This window comes from Phragmites australis, chromosome 4 (assembly GCF_958298935.1).
Source record: "Phragmites australis chromosome 4, lpPhrAust1.1, whole genome shotgun sequence".
Taxonomy (NCBI): domain Eukaryota; kingdom Viridiplantae; phylum Streptophyta; class Magnoliopsida; order Poales; family Poaceae; genus Phragmites; species Phragmites australis.
This window is the reverse complement of record NC_084924.1, coordinates 31,868,325-31,885,857: the sequence shown is the minus strand read 5'-3', so window position 1 is coordinate 31,885,857 and position 17,533 is coordinate 31,868,325. Positions and strand designations below refer to the sequence as shown.

At 46.6% G+C, this 17,533-nt stretch overlaps 1 protein-coding gene across 1 annotated transcript; it reads right to left on the bottom strand.

Annotated features, from left to right (window-relative positions):
- Window positions 1-1,201: 1,201 nt before the first annotated feature.
- LOC133916120 (ATP-dependent Clp protease proteolytic subunit-related protein 3, chloroplastic-like) lies at window positions 1,202-6,136 on the bottom strand. The gene is made up of 10 exons (XM_062359640.1): window positions 5,700-6,136; window positions 4,856-4,960; window positions 3,706-3,828; window positions 3,455-3,514; window positions 2,906-3,002; window positions 2,728-2,801; window positions 2,480-2,533; window positions 2,317-2,400; window positions 1,717-1,837; window positions 1,202-1,603 (listed from the first exon to the last, which is right to left on the bottom strand). Exons 1-9 carry the CDS (start codon window positions 6,024-6,026, stop codon window positions 1,742-1,744), a joined length of 1,020 nt encoding a protein of 339 aa, XP_062215624.1. The 5' UTR covers window positions 6,027-6,136; the 3' UTR covers window positions 1,202-1,603; window positions 1,717-1,741.
- Between the last annotated feature and the right edge of the window lie 11,397 nt (window positions 6,137-17,533).

Sequence of the window (17,533 nt, the reverse complement as noted above, 5' to 3'; positions counted from 1 at the left end):
CCTGTTTTGATGGGATTAATCGCCATTTGTGACTGTTTGAAACGGGCATTTTATGACTATATGAGAATCAGGAGGTGTCTTGGTTGGCTCTCTGATTTTTGTCTCTCTATTTCCCCGATCCTCCTCTCTCTTGTGTCTGCACTATGCTATCTTGCCGCTAAATCTTATCATCCTCTTCTCTCAGCGTGCATCAAGGAGGAGAGCAGGATCTTTAAAACCGGTGCCACATAGAGTCCTGCACGAGACGACAATCTGGTTTTTTATTAGCGTCTTCACTCAATTGATCGATATGTTCTCCCTCGACCGCATCTTTGTCCTGGTACGCATTGTCAACATCTACTATGACTGCATCCTTGACGACGACTACTTCCTCGACTATGTCTGAGGAGCTGCTTCAGTAACATCATCTAGATCGCCCTCGTGGAATCTTGTCTTTATCAACCTAATAAGTAAGTTGTGAGCGTAACTTACTTGAGAAATATGTCTTTTAATATGAAATACATGTTAGGTCTGCTAATTTTACTGTTTGCATCCAGTTATTCATATGTAGTTTTTCTTCAATAAAATCTGAACTTAATATTTATCATAATTTTCCAACAGCATCAGTGTTCACCAGTTTAGGCCTGAAGCTGCGATTGTTGATCTGCAACTCGACGAAGCCCTTTCGGCCGCCCAAAAGCCAGCGGACTCATCAGGGACTTGCGTCAAAGCGTGCTCCCTTGCACCGCCAATAATTGACAACTCGGATCAATAATAATTTTTGCTTGATTTAACAAAGACATGCTGCAACGCCATGATGTTGCATGTCACTCTCATCAAGAAACCGCTGCAGGTGTACCTGTTCTGGCCCATGCATCAGCCCTTGTAACTCGCATAAAAGAGCATGGAAAGGTACAGGAAAACAGCTCGTTTAGACAATCGCAACAGAATCCAGCACCAAAAAAAAAATTTTGAGCACATGGAAGTATTTTTTATTTAGCGGAACTGAGTCAATAATTGCAAATCACATTTCCCATACGTCGGATTTCCAGAAGTCCGGAGCATAAGGACATAATGGCCTTGAAAATTCAAGTATAATGACCCTGTTTGGTAAGGATCCATATCCTAAATTTCTTGAAGCTGGTTAAAATCCAGGATCTACAACTATAGATAGATTGATGGTATTTGATTAAATCATTTGATTTTTTATTTTAAACAAAAATATTTAAAATATTTTATTTTATTATACAAACTTCAAATCCAACATAGATATCGGATCTAGAACTGTGCCAAATAGGCCCAACATTTCCTACGCCCATCATGTCGTGCTGATAATATTTTGAGCTTGTCTAGTTCACCCTTTGTGTAATCAAAATATGAGAACTATATACTAACAGTGAATACCGAAATCTGGACTGGAACTGATGAGAGGAACAACAATAACTTCGTGAAAAACACGTGCTAGCTCTCATCCAGAGACCACGCGCAATATCCTGATGGCCCGAGCTCTAACCTACATTTATCTAACAAGTTCCTCAGCTCTTACCAACCGTCATCACCAGAAATAAAGCATTATTGGTCAGCGACAGCTGTTTCCACCTCCGTTCAAGCGTCAAGGCCTAACCTGCATAATGTCAAACCAAAACTCAATAAATATTCGTAGATACTGATGATATACAACTTTTCATTGAAATGAACCTAATATAATGTCATCTACAGGATAGGCAAAAATCTTACTAATTTTAAGTTCCAATGTACATCATCACATTCCATCAGGACGTCTGACTCCGGCAACTTTGTCCCACTCGTCTGGGGAGAGCATGTCAGCCATGTACTTCTCCTGACCGCGCCAAAGGATCTAACAATCACACAAGCTTAATAATTCACCCGTTTGGACTGAGCAGTTGGTAACTAACTTTGCCACAACTAAGTTACGCAAAGTATGGCTTGCCATAAAATGTGTGGCCAACAAATTCTTACCCACAAGTGTAACAAAGTAAAAAAAGTGAGTGCATGATGTGTGGGTCAGGGACTAACAAAGTGTGGATTGCCATAGTTGCGGCCGTCAGCCAAATAGTTGCCTAAAAACTTGTGGCGTGGCTAAGCTTAGGCATGGCAAGGTTAGGCTCAAACCAAACAGGCTGTTTTGTACATAGCCAATACATTTTAGCATACAAGCATCAACGGGCAATTCAAATGTTTCATCTTCTGATACAAAAAACATATTGAAAAAGGATCCTAATTCTATAATATGCCAACTATTTGTTCACAGTTCAGATATGCCAACTGAAACAAAATATCAAGGTCGGAAAACTATGGATAAAGAATCAAGAATACCTTATCAATGACCCCAAACTCCTTTGCCTTTAAGGAATCCATGTAAAATGGTCCTCTCATTACCTTGTCTATTTTCTCCGGTGGCTGTTATAAAAGATAAATTATGTTCCAACTGAAAGTAGCACACAGAATGGTATAAGAAATATGCAACAAGTTGTCATACATTTCCCGTATGCCTTGCCAAAAGTTTCACCAAGGTATTCCTGTTGTGCACAACCTACAAGAAGCAAAAACGGATGTGATGATTAGGCTGTGACTAAAAAACTGGAGTGCCCACCTTTCACAAAACTAAAAGTAATAAAAGTGACCATACACAACTCTAGCAAGTGTATGCATACTTGATTGGCACACATCAGAACGGAATAGTATTCAAGAATAGAAGCTAACAAGACATGAAACCACAGCTCATACCTCCTTCGCACGAATAACAACATCGGATGCTTGCATCATCCCATATGAAGGAATACGAGGTTGCTGAATCAAAGCTGACATGCAAGTATGACTTCTGATATTAGTATGAACCATCCAACAGAAAAAAAAAAGTGTTTCCAAACAAATCCAATAAACACGGAAGTTGGCACGCTACTACCTTTGGCATGAGGAAACATATAGCGTTTGCCTTTCTTTCCTGCCGCAAGGACAAGACAAGCATGACCTGCTGCAGCTCCTATGCAAAGTGTGTGGATCTGCACAACAAACAGTAACTTCTATGAAACCCCTATATGGAGAAAATAGAAAAATTTCTACAAAATTCACCTCGAAGACACTCAAATTCATTTGATACAAACAACGCATCCTGATCTCACATCAATGAAAAATAGGACCTTGCCAAGTTCAAGACATCAGTCCTTAGTACAAAGCAACTTTACGACTATTCTCTTGTTGAACAAATAAATGCATAAAGAAATGTGAAAAAGATCAATTTGTAGTTTTCACATGCTCCATCCACTGGAAACAAATGATCAAAAGACTATCCATTAACAATCTCCAGCCAACTAAGCATGGTAAAGCTTTTTGTTAACTATTTGTCCTTAGTAGACAATAATTTTTTTCAACAAGATTTTAGTGCACAACAATCGGTACCACAAGATTAATATTGAACTACTGAGCTACAGATATTAAATGTAAAATATAGCACCTCAGTCTTCATCCGCATCATTGCATCGTAGATAGCAAAACCTTCACTCTCCATGCCAACCTGACAAATACAAGAAAATAGATTAAAAAAGTTTGACTAGTGACTACCATAATAATGGCCCAATGCTATAAGAGACCGCATAGTGCATCCCATTTTGCCCGACATGGATAAACCATATCCAGTACTAGATGTTCAACCACAATGCTAGAGAACACTTGACCACAAGTCATCAATTGAACAAGCATGCTTACTGGTTCACCATCATCACGGGCTGTTCCTGTCGAGTTTATGTATATATAAACAGGCTCTGTGCTATTCATCCACTCAAGGTACATCAACTGGGCAACCACAAGCTCAGTAACTGCTGGCACCAACTACGAAAGCAATGAAAGACAATATCATGAGGCTACGGAAATTGAAAGAATAAGCAATCTTATAGCATGCTGCACAAAAAATAACACCAAGAGTCTTAAGATATAAATATAACATTCTGTTACACATCAAAAGAAAATTTGTTACAGTACAAAAAATACAAGTATACTGAAAACAGAATTCTCGAACATCAAAATCAGCAATGTTTAGTGATCGTTTTACAGATAAGAAAGGCTAGGTTCTTTTTGCGGATACCACAAATGTGGAATTAAGTCAACGTTGACAAAGAGGAAACCAAATAACATTCTTTTGCTCAAAAAAATGAGTCAACACTCAAAAAGAGCAAACTAAAGGACACTCTTTTGTACAGAAAATTGAGTCAACATTCACAAAGAGCAAACTATAGAATGTTTGTTTCCACATAACTGGAGTGAAAGTGTGCGTCAATATGAGACGTGTAAAGGAAAGTTCCCTTGTAAAAGCCACTGGCGGAAACTATATAGCAGAAATATGATACAAGCAAAACGTACTCGAAGATCAAAAGCATCCGATTGGATGAATGGAAATATTTGTGAAACATATACTCTTTAAGGGCAGTGGTGAGATCATTATCGCAAAGATCGTTCACGTATAGTCAGATAAAGGCAGGTGGCACTCTGAATCTTTGGCCTGATTAAGTAATATAAGGCAACAACAAAATGATTAAGTAATATGATAACCCTTTAGAGATGAAACCCAACATGAGCTGATTAAGTAATATGATAACCATTTAAAAATGGCATATTATTTGTACATAATAAATGATGATAGGAATTGAGAAAAGTCTGTTGAGATCTTGAGGATCAAAGTTGTTAAACGCTAAGTCACTTGTGACTGTCTTTGCCAACAAAAACTGATGGTATTGCAGTATTGCGCACCACCTTGCATATTTTGGCTACTGGTAAATTCGAAACACAAACCGCAAATGTAAAGTAGTAAAATGCCATAAAAAAAAACTTTCATACGGAGAACCTTGGTGCAAATTCATACCGGCATGCCAATATAAACAATTCGTCCATGAAGAAGCAGCGATGGCAAATCTGGAGGAGGTCTTCTAGGCCTGTGATGACTGTAAGAACTGCTAGAACGCTCCACCTGTCAATTACAAAGCATAGGCCATATATGGTTAAGTGAAGTGTGGTTCATAATAAGCTACAAATACAAAAGATCAAGGTGCATATGCAGAAGAATGAGCCAGGTAAAGTGCACCTCAACCATTTCAGAAGTAAACAAATGGCCCTATACACATGAAAACATCAGTTCAGAGATTGATCTTTGTATGTATAAGACAATTGATATCTTCACCAGGATTAAGTCTGTAACCTCCCAATTCCTAAGTGCAAAACCTTTCAAAACTAGATGAAATACCCCACCTAATTTAGCTTGCCAGCTGATGCTACGAAAAGAGTTGATATGCATCGGGCTTCATATGGATGGCTATACCAGCAAAAATGAAAAGCTCAAACATTCCTAATTAGCTCAGAGATTGATCTTTGTATGTATAAAACAATTGATATCTTCACGAGGATTAAGTCTGTAACCTCCCAATTCCTAAGTGCAAAACCTTTCAAAACTAGATGAAATACCCCACCTAATTTAGCTTGCCAGCTGATGCTACGAAAAGAGTTGATATGCGTCGGGCTTCATATGGATGACTATACCAGCAAAAATGAAAAGCTCAAACATTCTTAATTTGATGTTAGAAATATGCAAACAACGTCATCAGGGTCTCATACACTAGCCATCCTTCAAAAAAAAAATCAATATCATATCATATAACGGCAATTCCATTTTTTCAGCCCAATCAGGCATAGTAACCCACAGGGTCACAAACCTGCGCGGGCGAGGCCATGAGCTTGGCGTTCTGGAAGATCTCGAGGAACGGCAGGTGGTCTTCGCCGCGACGCTCGCCGCCCGCAGCGGCTGCGAGCTCCTCCGGCGATGCTGCGGAGAGGGAGGACAGGAATGGGTCTCCCCTGGGGTTGAACAGTGGAGACGGGCCCCCCGCCGCGCCGGTCGCCGCCCGCGCCACCAGAGCCGAGGACGCCGCGCCGCCCCGCGCCTGCCGGAGCAGAGGCAGCGGGAGGGAAGGAGAAGAGGCGGTGTGGGCAGGGGATGGGGTGGGGAGACGGAGGGAGACGAAGGTAGAGGCGGAGGCCATAGTGGTGCTGCTGGTGGTGGCGCTCGGCCACGGCGTGCGAGCTCGGAGAGCGGGGGGCGGAGGCGTGTGGATAATTTGGTCGGGAGATGGGTGGCGCCGTTGGCTTGCCGTGGGCTTTGGATGGAGGAGGTGTGTTTGAGTGGGCCTCATGGGCTTGAGATGGGCCTCAAGATGGAGAGAAAGGCCTTTATTTACAATTTTCAATGGCCCATGCGGATTTCCTAATTTGATTTTTAAATATATTTTTTATTAAAAAGACAAAATAGGCTCCCCTTTTAAGATTTGATAAGAATAGTATCGATGTAAAGGATATAGAGTCCCTACTTGGATGGCCTGCAACGGTCAGCTTTGGACAATATCCACTTTTGTTTTTTGTCCCATGACCCCCCGCGCGACCAGTCAATGTCAGCGCGACCACGACCAGGGCCTTCGAAGTGTTCCCCGCGACCAGTCTTTACTGGTCACGGGGTAGGTATTCGTCTATGCCAGCCAAACCTTATTTAATGTCGCTACTCATACTGTTTTCCTTCCCCAGATAGTCCACTCTAGCTGAGGCGACATGGTCGACGTGAGAGTTATCTTATCCTGCCCCGCAGACATTAATTGTTGCGGGACGGGCACGCAGACGTGACAGGGGGCGCAACAGGAGCTCGTGGAAAGCCTACGACAGGACATGGCAGGCCGGGCGCTTCGGGCATGACAAACGGGGGTGCAACCGATGGACGGGACAGGCATCGCAGGGACCTAGGGTAGGTATAGCGAATGTAGGCTTGTAATGATTGTTTATATCGTTTCTCTAAGACAGGCATGTGTCTTTTTGTTGGGCTGACTTGTAAGACTTATAAAGGGAGATATCTTCTGTAGAAAAGAGGAGGATGGAGAAGAATAAACATGATGTAGGGCTATTACCTCACGGGGGGCCTGAAACCTGGATAACTTTGGTGTTCTAGAGCAACAAACACACACACATTCTATAGGCACACCTGGAACGTCAATCACGCACCAATTGTCTAGCATAACCCGGAATCATTGTCAGGGATTTACCCTCGACATTTGGCGCCCCAGGTAAGGGGTGCGTTTTCGAGTTCTGGTAAGTGCCGTTAATTTCCTTTGGGCTATCCATGTTTGAATCCCCGACGACCGACATGTCCCGCTCGGAGGATCCGAGTCACTGCGAGGTGTTCTTCATGGGATACGACCCAGACAAACCCAATATGTTCCAGAGTCAGCACATTGGACCAGGATCCGAAGGCCTCGAGATTCAATGAAGAGCAGCATAGGCATCCATATTCAAGGTACCGACGGGGACTCATGGATCGCAAGTCCAGGGGAACCAGCCTCATCAACGGCAGCCCCACACGAAGGAGTGCTCACTGCGTCGGGACGGTCAACACCCAACCCTGTGGTGCAAACCAAAACCATTGTCCAGGTATGATCCGATCAGGTAAAAGAATACCTGGAAACTAATCGGGGGTGTTGTTTCTACGAGCAGGTTCAACCTGAGGACGGACGAGGGGTCCACACTTTGCACTTCTAACACGGGTAACAACCACTTCCCGCTAGGGACATTGCTCGACACCTACCTGGAATGCTTTGTGGACTCCGTTGTACACTGCATAGAGAGCTTCTTGGCAATCTCTACACTGGAGAGATCTCCATCTATAGCAACATCACCGCCGTTGTAACACCAACTATGAAGTTGATGCCATCACTATCGCTACCTGCGCAGCTCAACACTCATAGCTACATGAAATCAAACAGTGAGTTGCACATGGTTAGCGCCATGGTGAACATGTTCCACAGGGCACGATGATTTACCTATAGCAGCATGATCTACAAATGTAATCTCTTGGATCGGAGGCCAGAGTGGTGCAGGGTGAATGACGTCAGCGATTTGACACTATTTGTGCCGAAGCATTTGAATGACACCAGAAGATGTAGGGTCCTGAGACTCTAGGATAGATTTGGCCGAATATCTGGAAGGGGGGGGGGTACATGAATGTTGATTGAAGGTTTATATAGTAGGACAAGTGGTCCAGATGTGTTTGGTTCATGACCGTAAGTGGCAACAAAAAATATTAGATGCGTTATATTTGAATATTGCTACCTGGAACATGGTTCCTTCGATTGGGTGGTGTTATTTTCGTTGGTTGTAATGTTATTATAACTCTTTAAAAGGACAATAATGTCGCATAGAGGGGGGTGAATAGGCGTTCCTAAAAAATTAAAACTATGCAGCGGATTATATAGAATCCGGAACTTCTGGGTTCGATCTAGAACTTTCAGGTTCAGAGCTTTGCAGCGAATTATACATAATCCAAAACTTCCGGGTTTAATCCGGAACTCGTGGGTTCAGAGCTTTGCAGTGGATTATACAGAATCAGAACTTCAATCCGAAACTTCTTGATTTAGCTCAGAACTTCTAGCTATACAAAGCAAAAAGGAGATCTAGCTATGCCTAATGAGTTTTAGCTCAAACCAAAAGAAGTCATGTGTTCCAAATGATTATTCTAAGAAGATCTAAGGAGCACCTGCAGTCAATTTCACATCAACAAGTAGATCGAGAAAACATGCATAAATAGAAAGCAAGAACTTAAGAACAATCAAACCAAAAGAGGAGACACATGATTTGTTTCCTGAAGTTCGGACACCTCCACTTGAGGTTCCTATGTCTCCGTTGAGAGGCTTGATCACACTTGAGTCGGGTCTCTTTCAACAATTTTTCTCACCAAGCTCGGTCACACTTGAGCTTTGGCTTTCACTCTTGATTTCTTCCCTTACGGAGGTGAAATCCAAGCCTTCACAAACTTCTCACGGCACACCACAATCTTGGGTGCTCACTGGCGCTGCCTAGCCGCCTAGGGGATTGAATCCCCAAGAGTAACAAACACTTAAAAATTATAGACTAAAATTTCCTACAATACGATATTGAATTTGTTGCCAATCTCACCCTTCCAAGAGGACATTAGAAGAATCTACTGCCTCCGTTAATGCTACTATCATACATTAGCACAATGCAGTCGTATCCATGGGAGCACTTCAGCGACTCCTCTTTTGGGTGGTCATAAGTCCTCAGATAATGGGTGGCTGAAACTCACTCTTCCCCTGCAAAGGGAAGTTCTAGAGTGCCTCCTCGTACGCACTAGGACTAAAGGAACCCAGCCAAATCATCGGTGCCCTCCCTGCACCAGTAGACCCTCTTGTTTTCCCTCTACCACCTCTAGCAGTCATTGTTTCACTGTGCCTACAGTTTGAACTATGCAAACCATTTTATAGATGCACTACCACGAAATAATTAAGCTAACATTATAGTTAAGACTTACGTATGACACTTATAGTAGCATTTAACCCTAATCCAACAATTTAAGAGATAGCCTTTTCAGATGTAGACTTTTCAGAACTTGATGTCTTTTCAGAAGTAGCCTTTTTCAGAAGTAGCATTTTTAGACGTAGGCTTTTTAGAACTAGCATTTTCAAATATAGCATTTTTTCAGAAGTAGCTTTTTCAGAACTAGCATTTTCAAATATAGCCTTTTCAGACGTAGCCTTTTTGGACGTAGCCTTTTCAAACATAACCTTTTTAGACGTAGGCTTTTCAGAACTTGATATCTTTTCAGAAGTAGCATTTTTAGATGTAGCCTTTTCAAATGTAGGCTTTATATACTTTGGTTTCAAGCGAAATCTACATTGACTCATTGAATGAACCAGCACTGATTTTTTTGCATAAATAATAGCTCAGGAGGGAACTTGTCCCAACAAACCAAAGCCTTCTCCTCTTACCAAAATGGCATCTAATCCTCGCCCTAAGAAGTCAATGTCAGATCTTTTGTATGCTGGTTTGAAGTTCCGATGTGCTGGTGTGGAGATCTGTGTAGGGTTTGAAAGTCCAACGACTTCTTGGACACCTACGACATAAAGTTCTTCATGTGCTGCAAATACGAGTATGACTCACCGGAGGGTAGCATTCGTGGTGGCTACCGCAGCTAGGTACTCAAATATTGCAAAACTAAATCATAACTATATGTTGATTACCAGTTACAATTTTTTCCTTCTTTGGTAGTCTCCGCCGCCACTATGCAACTTCATATAGTAGATTGATACTAAACATAGTGAGATGTGTTCCTCCTGCACACCCAACATTGGGCGACATGGAGATGATTCCATGAAATGTAAGCCGACGAGAGAAGAGAGGCGGCCCAGAAATGCTTACAGGAGGAAGAGTGGAAGAGGAGAGAAGGAGAGAGGAGCAGAACCACCTCAAAGAGGAGGCGCATGAAGTAGATGGGGAGCGGAAGAGTGAGAGGGCACATCGGGCTCATGAAGCTGGACGTGAGGCAGCGAGGAAGGGAAAGTACCCAAGCTGTACTCAGTAGACTATCAGTAGTAATCGGCTAGTTTCAATTTCCTAAGGCATGTTAGGTTTACAATCAGTACATATCTAGGTTACTTTCAAAACTATACCATACATGCCAATATCGTCGTTACATTCTGTATGTGGCTTCTTTAAATTCCCTAAGCCACTATCACTTTAGAGTCAATGTATGGCTTGTGGTGCTTCATGAATTTATCATTTCAATATTACAAGCACATTTTAACATATTTTAATTTATCTATTATTTTTGTAATATTCCAATAAAATAATATTATTAAAAACAAAAAATCAAATAAAATGGTAAAGGTCCTATCGCCAATCCATATGGCAACAGGAACATGCCAACCTGTCACCAAATGTTGGGGTCATGTCGCCATATGGATTGGCGATAGGTACTCTTGCCACACAAACATGGCAATAGGATCCTCCTGTCACCATATGATTTGGCAACTTGGTCAAGTCGCCAGGCGGTATGGCAACATGTCACTAGTCGCCGACTAGCCCGACAACAGTATGCTATTCTTCAATTTTGTTAATTTGGCTATTATTTTTTGCAATTTCCAATAAAATAGTATTATTAAAAAATCCTACTTGTTTGCATATCAGATAGAGCTACTCACCCACGAACGTGCCCGTGGGCGGAGAACAAGGAACATACCAGTTCCATTAGAGTATTTGCCCGTGGGTAGACAAGTTATCGGACACAATTGCCATCCCTAGCTGCCGAGAGGAGGGAGGCAATCCACCACAAACAGCGATATGGGAGAGTTCCTTTGGTCCTACTTCCTATGTCGAGCCACTTGTCAACTCCCTTTGAAGGGAAAGAGTCATTTTCGTAGCCTATATCTACTTAGGCTCTACGCTCACCAAATTAACCTTGACCCAAGTGCCCCCATGCGATGACTACGTTGTCCAAATGTACGATGGAAGCATTAAAGGAAGACATCGATTCTTCAAATGTCTGCATGGGAGGGTGTCCATATTATCATCTTTATGACTAAGACTAAGACTAAGCCAACTGCCACTTCATGAGATGGGTGGATCCTCTGGTTCTTCCCCACAATCAAGAGTACATCAATCACCTACTAGACTAGATATTTGACCTCGAGTGAGAAGTTGACGATATTCCCACTCATCCTGAGGAGAACGAGCCAGTCATATGCCTCTCCATTGACACCATATGTATGGATCCATGATGCCACTATGCGAGACACCAGAAGGATGCTCCTCCTCCACCACCAGCACATGATGGTTGTGCCGCCTATTGGGAGGCAGGATCCTCCTCGTAATTCAATCTAAGCCCATTTGACTAAAATCACGATTGTAGCATCTCTTGCCTGAGCTTTGTGATTTAATTCCTTGTATCGTATTTTCAATTCCTTGTGTCGTATTTTCAATCCAACACTTATTGTAGCATGATGTGTCCCCATAGGGATGCTTCTCCAATGTCACTAAAAGATGCGGCAAGCTGTATTTTCCCATAAGCGACATGGGTTTAATATCGATCCCATAGAGAGGCATGAAGGTCAATACCGAGTCGTAGTGGTATCTATCCTGCAAAGTGTTTTTAGTCATGTCATAATACAGGGTAATTTGGTTGTATTAGTTAAAAAGGCCCACTTGCAAACCATGAAATATGCAAATGATGCAAGGAATGACAACACAAAGCAGTATGGATCTTGACATGGGGGTTCGGCCCCCCAAGAGACCGAGTAACAACCCTACTCATGCATGATTGTTTTTTTGGTATTGACGTGGCTTAAAAATATTAAATGTGTGTGTGATGGACGTCCTTCAGGCCAGCACTAGTTGAACTCAGCTGAAAGAACCCTATCTAAGTTGTCAAGGCTTATATATATAGGTGATGGTATGGTGTGTCTTCCAGCTAGCAGTTGTTGTTCATTCTTCTCTGTTGTAGATGGTTATTCTCCATTTGGTAGTTCTTTGTCAAGTAGTTCTGCCTCTATGCACGATGGTCCGGCGCTGCTAAGTTGTGCGGAAGCGGTACCCGTAAATGAGCATCGTTTCTCTAGCAGTAACCACCAAGCCATGTCCCAGGTGGGATGAAGATCAGTTCCCACCTCATGATGTGGCTTTGGCCACGTCGGACATGCAAGTTCATAAATGGTAGCCCTTGTGGTGAAGTGGGTCTAGTGAGTCATTGGCTGGTGTGACCAAAGTGAGGTTGTTGATCAGTCTGTTGGGGTTGGTCTCGCCTGGGATCCTGGAGACTGGAGATGGTTTCCATTCCTTTCCATGATGGTTCTAATCCTAGATATTAGTTATTTATGATGACTACTAGATAATTTCTATATTTAGAATTTTAGATACTTTAGGGTTTTCTATAATTCTCAGGGCATATTTCTATCTTCAAAAAGGGGATTCCTAAAAAAAAAAGAAACTACCTGTAAGAGTTCAGGGTATCCCGTAAATAGGGAAGTTTATCTCTAAGAATGAGAAGGAAGACATTAGAGGATGTACGATGCCCCCTATTTATACAGAGCCTGGGAACCCTGTTGAGGACAAGTCAAAAGTTACAAGATAGGAGTCAACAAGCAACAAAAGGCATTCAACTAGGTTAGATCTATTTAGACTAGCCATACACTCCCTTGTAACATACTTAGATCAATTCAAGCCAAATATGATGTAGGGTTATTATCCTAAGGGAGACCCGAACCTATATAAAAAAACCCTATGTGTGTTCCCTTGATTCATCTACTTGAGGCATCACAATCTATTCTATCAATTCGTAAGATCAGCAGTTCACCAATCATCAACAGCTGGCATCGTCTGTGGGGATCATGCCAATAGGTGTTGAAGATTCTGCATATAACATGTCATTGATTTCACTCCAGAGGACTGGTTTCTTGGATGAGGGGTTCTATGACAACTTCACCCCCCTTATCGATAAACCGATGACTGATTGGGTAAGCTTTGACGAAGAACTTTCCCATGACGATTCTAGTCATGAGGTAAGTCAATTCATGAATCAATGTGCCAAGGATTACGACATCGAGTTTGAACCACTCGGCTGGCAAGACCACAAGTCAGGATCTTCATTCGCAACTTCTGATAACATGGATTATCGAGACACCTATCTAGAGCAATCCAATGAAAAATCCATAATGGATATGTGCACCTTCTCTAGTGGAGGTTACCCTCAAGAAGTCTTCACCATCGGAGATGAGGTGATGGTCTGGACAATCGTGATGATGACCCTGTAAACATGTAGGGGCCCTGGCTTCAGGTCCGGGTGATGGCCTGCAAAAACTAAGCACACCACCCCAGATCATGGACCCTAATAGGGTGCAAGGTTTACCATCTCATGATCATTAGCAGGGTGCTCAATGCTTTAGATCTACGATGGCTCAGAGGCTCCTTCTATAATATGCCCTCATGCGTCCTCCGACTACTGATCTAACCACCCTAGTCGCTAAAGGTTGGATGAGCTCATCAATTGACTTGACAAAAGTTCTGCTTCAGGCCAAGAATTCTCATCTATCCCTAGCTGGGAATATCTCAAATCGGGGGAGATCATGTAATGCCCTATCATGAGAAGTATCAAACTCGAAGAGGTGTAATCCCCAGAATAAGGTGTCTCGGGATGACAACCGAGCACCCAACTACCATAGGACCTCGCCAATCAGAGGTTGTCGGAGGATGAACTCCTGTCGCAGGGATCCCGAGAGACCCCTTTTTAGATATTCGGCCGGGGGGATGATCCTGAATGAGTTCGTCAGAGAAATAAATGGAAGTGGAAATAAATGCAATGGCCGGTGGTGGGCGATGATCGACCTAGTGCAAAGAGAAATAAATGCACCGGAGTTTAGACAGGTTCGGGCCGCACGGGGGCGTAATACCCTACTCCTGTGTGGATGCAATATCCTTCCCCGAAGGGGATCCCTCAGGGATATGTCTGGTTACAAGAATATATTGTCTAACTGAGAGCTTGAGGCTCCCTTGTTCTAGCTCTGCTCAAGCTTGCTTGCGGTGTTCTTCGGATGATGTCTTCGATCGTCTCGATCTGTCTTCGGATGTTTTCTCGTGTGTTTGGGTCTACCTTCGATCTACCTTGGATGTATCTTCGGGGGCCTCTTTTTCTCTGTCTGTCCGCCCATCCTTTTATGCACTCGCCGGCCATGACATACCCCAAATGGGAAAGAAGGGGCACATGTTCCAAGACGCCACGACTGAGAAAGACGTCATCATTTCCTCTGGGCGAAGTGACAGGGGCGGTGGAAAAACGCGGCGCGCGTCCGACCACCCGTCACTGTGGACGCCCTGGTGCCGGGCGCCGTTGAGAGGGCCCACTGGGCAGCCACAGAGGCACCCAGCGCGCCCACCCTGTCTTGTTCCTCTGCCAGGGCAGGGTGGCAGGCGGAACACTTTGATCCTGGCAACGTTATCCCGAGATACACCGGATGACACGGGACGGGACCCGTGCAATTAATGGACCCACGCCCCTCTGCCAAATCATGGCAGGGACTGACACTGCGGCGGGAGCAGTTGGGGATGTCAGGATGTTAGGATGTCGGGTCGCGCATGCCCATGAAATGCGGCCTTGGACCTCTGACTGGTTGACACCTCGTCGGCGGGCCCCTCGGGGGCCCTTCTGGGTCGTCGGGGCATCGGGTGTTCTCGCGCAAGCCTTCGGGGAACCGAGTGCTCGGGGGCTGCCACGTGCAGCCCCGAGCACTCTCTCCCGAGTACTTCTGTAGAACCTTCGGAGAACCTAGCGCTCGGGGGCTGCCACGTGCAGCCCCGAGCACTCTCTCCCGAGCACTTTTGTAGAACCTTCGGGGAACCGAGTGCTCGGGGGCTGCCACGTGCAGCCCCGAGCACTCTCTCCCGAGCACTTCTGTAGAACCTTTGGGGAACCGAGCGCTCGGGGGCTGCCCCGTGCAGCCCCGAGCACTCTCTCCCGAGCACTTAGCTCTTCTGCCCATCGGGGGACTAGGGTACTCGGGGGCGAGCGGGCACCTCCCCGAGCAATTTCTTCCCGGTACTTGGACTCTGCGGGTCATCGGGGAACTGGGGTGCTCGGGGACCAGAGGCTGTGGCCCCGAGCACCTTCTCCCGGAACTTAGATTTTCCTCATCCTGCAGGAGGGACCTCGCGGGATGGTGACACGTGGTGGACGGCTGGCCTGGCCTCGGGACTCAGGGACCCCCGGTTCCTGATACACCGATAGTAGCCCCCGGGCCCATGGGTAGGTGATGGCACGGAGACTGCGGATGGGCCCTTCGTCGCGGACGAGGCCGAGGCTGGAGTGGACGCCACATGGCAGGCTTTCAAGAGGTGGCCCTTTAGACCCGGGCCTCGGGTACGGCCCAGCGGGGAGACGAGTAGACACGTATCCACACAACTCCCGAAGGGCGTGACAACGGTACGGGCGGCACGCGCGGCTACCGCGCAAATCGAGGAAAATACGCCTGGCAGCCGCTGACGCCGCACGATCGGCAGGAGATTCGCCTGGCAGTTGCGTCGACCGAGGAGGCCGTCCCGCCGAGCGAACTGTTGGCCAGCAACATTTGAACTCTGAGATATAAAAGGAGGAGGGGATCGATCCGCCCCCCTCTTTACGCCTTCTTGCACTCTTGCTCTTGCCTCCTTCGTGCTCCGAAGCCCTTGGAGACCTTTCAGGCGATTGGAGTGCTTCTCCTCCTTTCTCTCCACCACCAGAACACCTCCGCTCCCGTTGAGATGCCGAGAGCCGGAGGAGGCCACCGTGACAGGACTCCGGACAGCATTCTGCCGGAGTCTCGTCTCAAGAATGAAGAAGCGGCGGCCAAAATTAGGAAGCTGCTGGTGCCCGAGGGGCAGGAGGGAGCCGTGGTGGTGACGCCGGCGAACTTCCCGCCGGCAACGACCGTTCCCGGGAGGATTGTTTTATTCACTTCTTTCGTGGCAGCGGGGTTGGTGCCACCGTTCTCTACCTTCTTCCTCCAAGTTCTTGATACCTACGGCATCCAGCTGGTGCACTTAAGCCCCAACTCCGTCATGGTGCTGGCGGTCTTCGCGCACCTCTGTGAGATGTTCGTGGGGGTGGTGCCTTCGGCGACGCTTCTCCGACACTTCTTCGTCTTGCGGCCGGCCGGGAAGAAGAGGGGATACTCTACGGCGGACGTCGCGGGGTGCTGCACCTTCGGCTACGAGACGGCCTGGGGGAGCACTACATCCCCCAGGTACTGCGCAGCAAGTGGGAGGAATGGCGACGGGACTGGTTCTTCGTCGACGTCGACCCCCACGATCGTCTTGCCCTACCAGAAGTGGCGGCGGAGCCCCGGAGGTCGACGTGGGAGATGCCGCCACCGGAGGACGCGAGGATGGAGCCAGTGCTCGAGCGCATCAGATTGCTGCGCGACTTCGGGCTGACCTCGGTCATGGTGGTGGCGGACTTCTTGTGCCGTCGCCTGGCGCCCCTACGGGAGTGGGCCCGGCCGTGCTGGTTCTACACCGGGCCTGAGGACATCACTCGGACCCAAATCGGCGCAAGCTGGGACCTGGGCCCAGCGGAGCTGAGAGGCATGACCCGAGTGATAACCGGAGTGGAAGACATGAGCCGGGCGGAGCTCCCGTGGCCTGAGATGGCGCTCTGCGCCAACCCCGAGCGGGCGGCGATCATGGCGCAGCTGCCGGAGTTCGATGCCCAGGGGCTCGTGGACCGGCCAAGGAGCCGGAGCCCCGAGGCCCCCGAGCTCCCGGGGCTGGACGAGCTGGCCAGCGAGGAGGCCACGAACAGCCCGGCGTGGGCTGGTGGCGGGGCCGCTGCGGGCAGCAGCCACCGCACCAGAGAAGAGGGCACCGCCGACATCGTAGAGGTGGCAGCGCCGGGGGATCGGGGGAAGCGCCCCCGAGTCTACATCCCAGTGCCGGACTCCCCGCCGTCGCCGTCGGCAGCGGCGGCGTTTCCGATCCTGGAACCGCGACTTGTGAGGATGGGGCCTGACCCGGCGCCTGAGAGCCGCGCGACGGCCCCGCCGAGCCCCCGGCGGAAGAGGAGACGGGAGGATTCCGGGCCGGCGCCGCCGGACCCGGACTTCAGGCTCCCAGCGGCCAAATGGCAGTACCGGGGGACGACGACCGAGTAAGTTTCATTCTTCGCTCTTTCTTGGGCTCTCTTTGCCCGAACTGA

What these genes read in the sequence shown, in the direction of transcription:
- LOC133916120 (XM_062359640.1), bottom strand. Translation starts at nt 6,026, where the DNA reads ATGGCCTCCGCCTCTACCTTCGTCTCCCTCCGTCTCCCCACCCCATCC. An exon ending in TCATGGCCTCGCCCGCGCAG is followed by an intron (nt 4,961 to 5,699) that starts GTTTGTGACCCT and finishes TGTAATTGACAG; the next exon opens with GTGGAGCGTTCTAGCAGTTC. An exon ending in CCCGTGATGATGGTGAACCA is followed by an intron (nt 3,515 to 3,705) that starts GTAAGCATGCTT and finishes TGTATTTGTCAG; the next exon opens with GTTGGCATGGAGAGTGAAGG.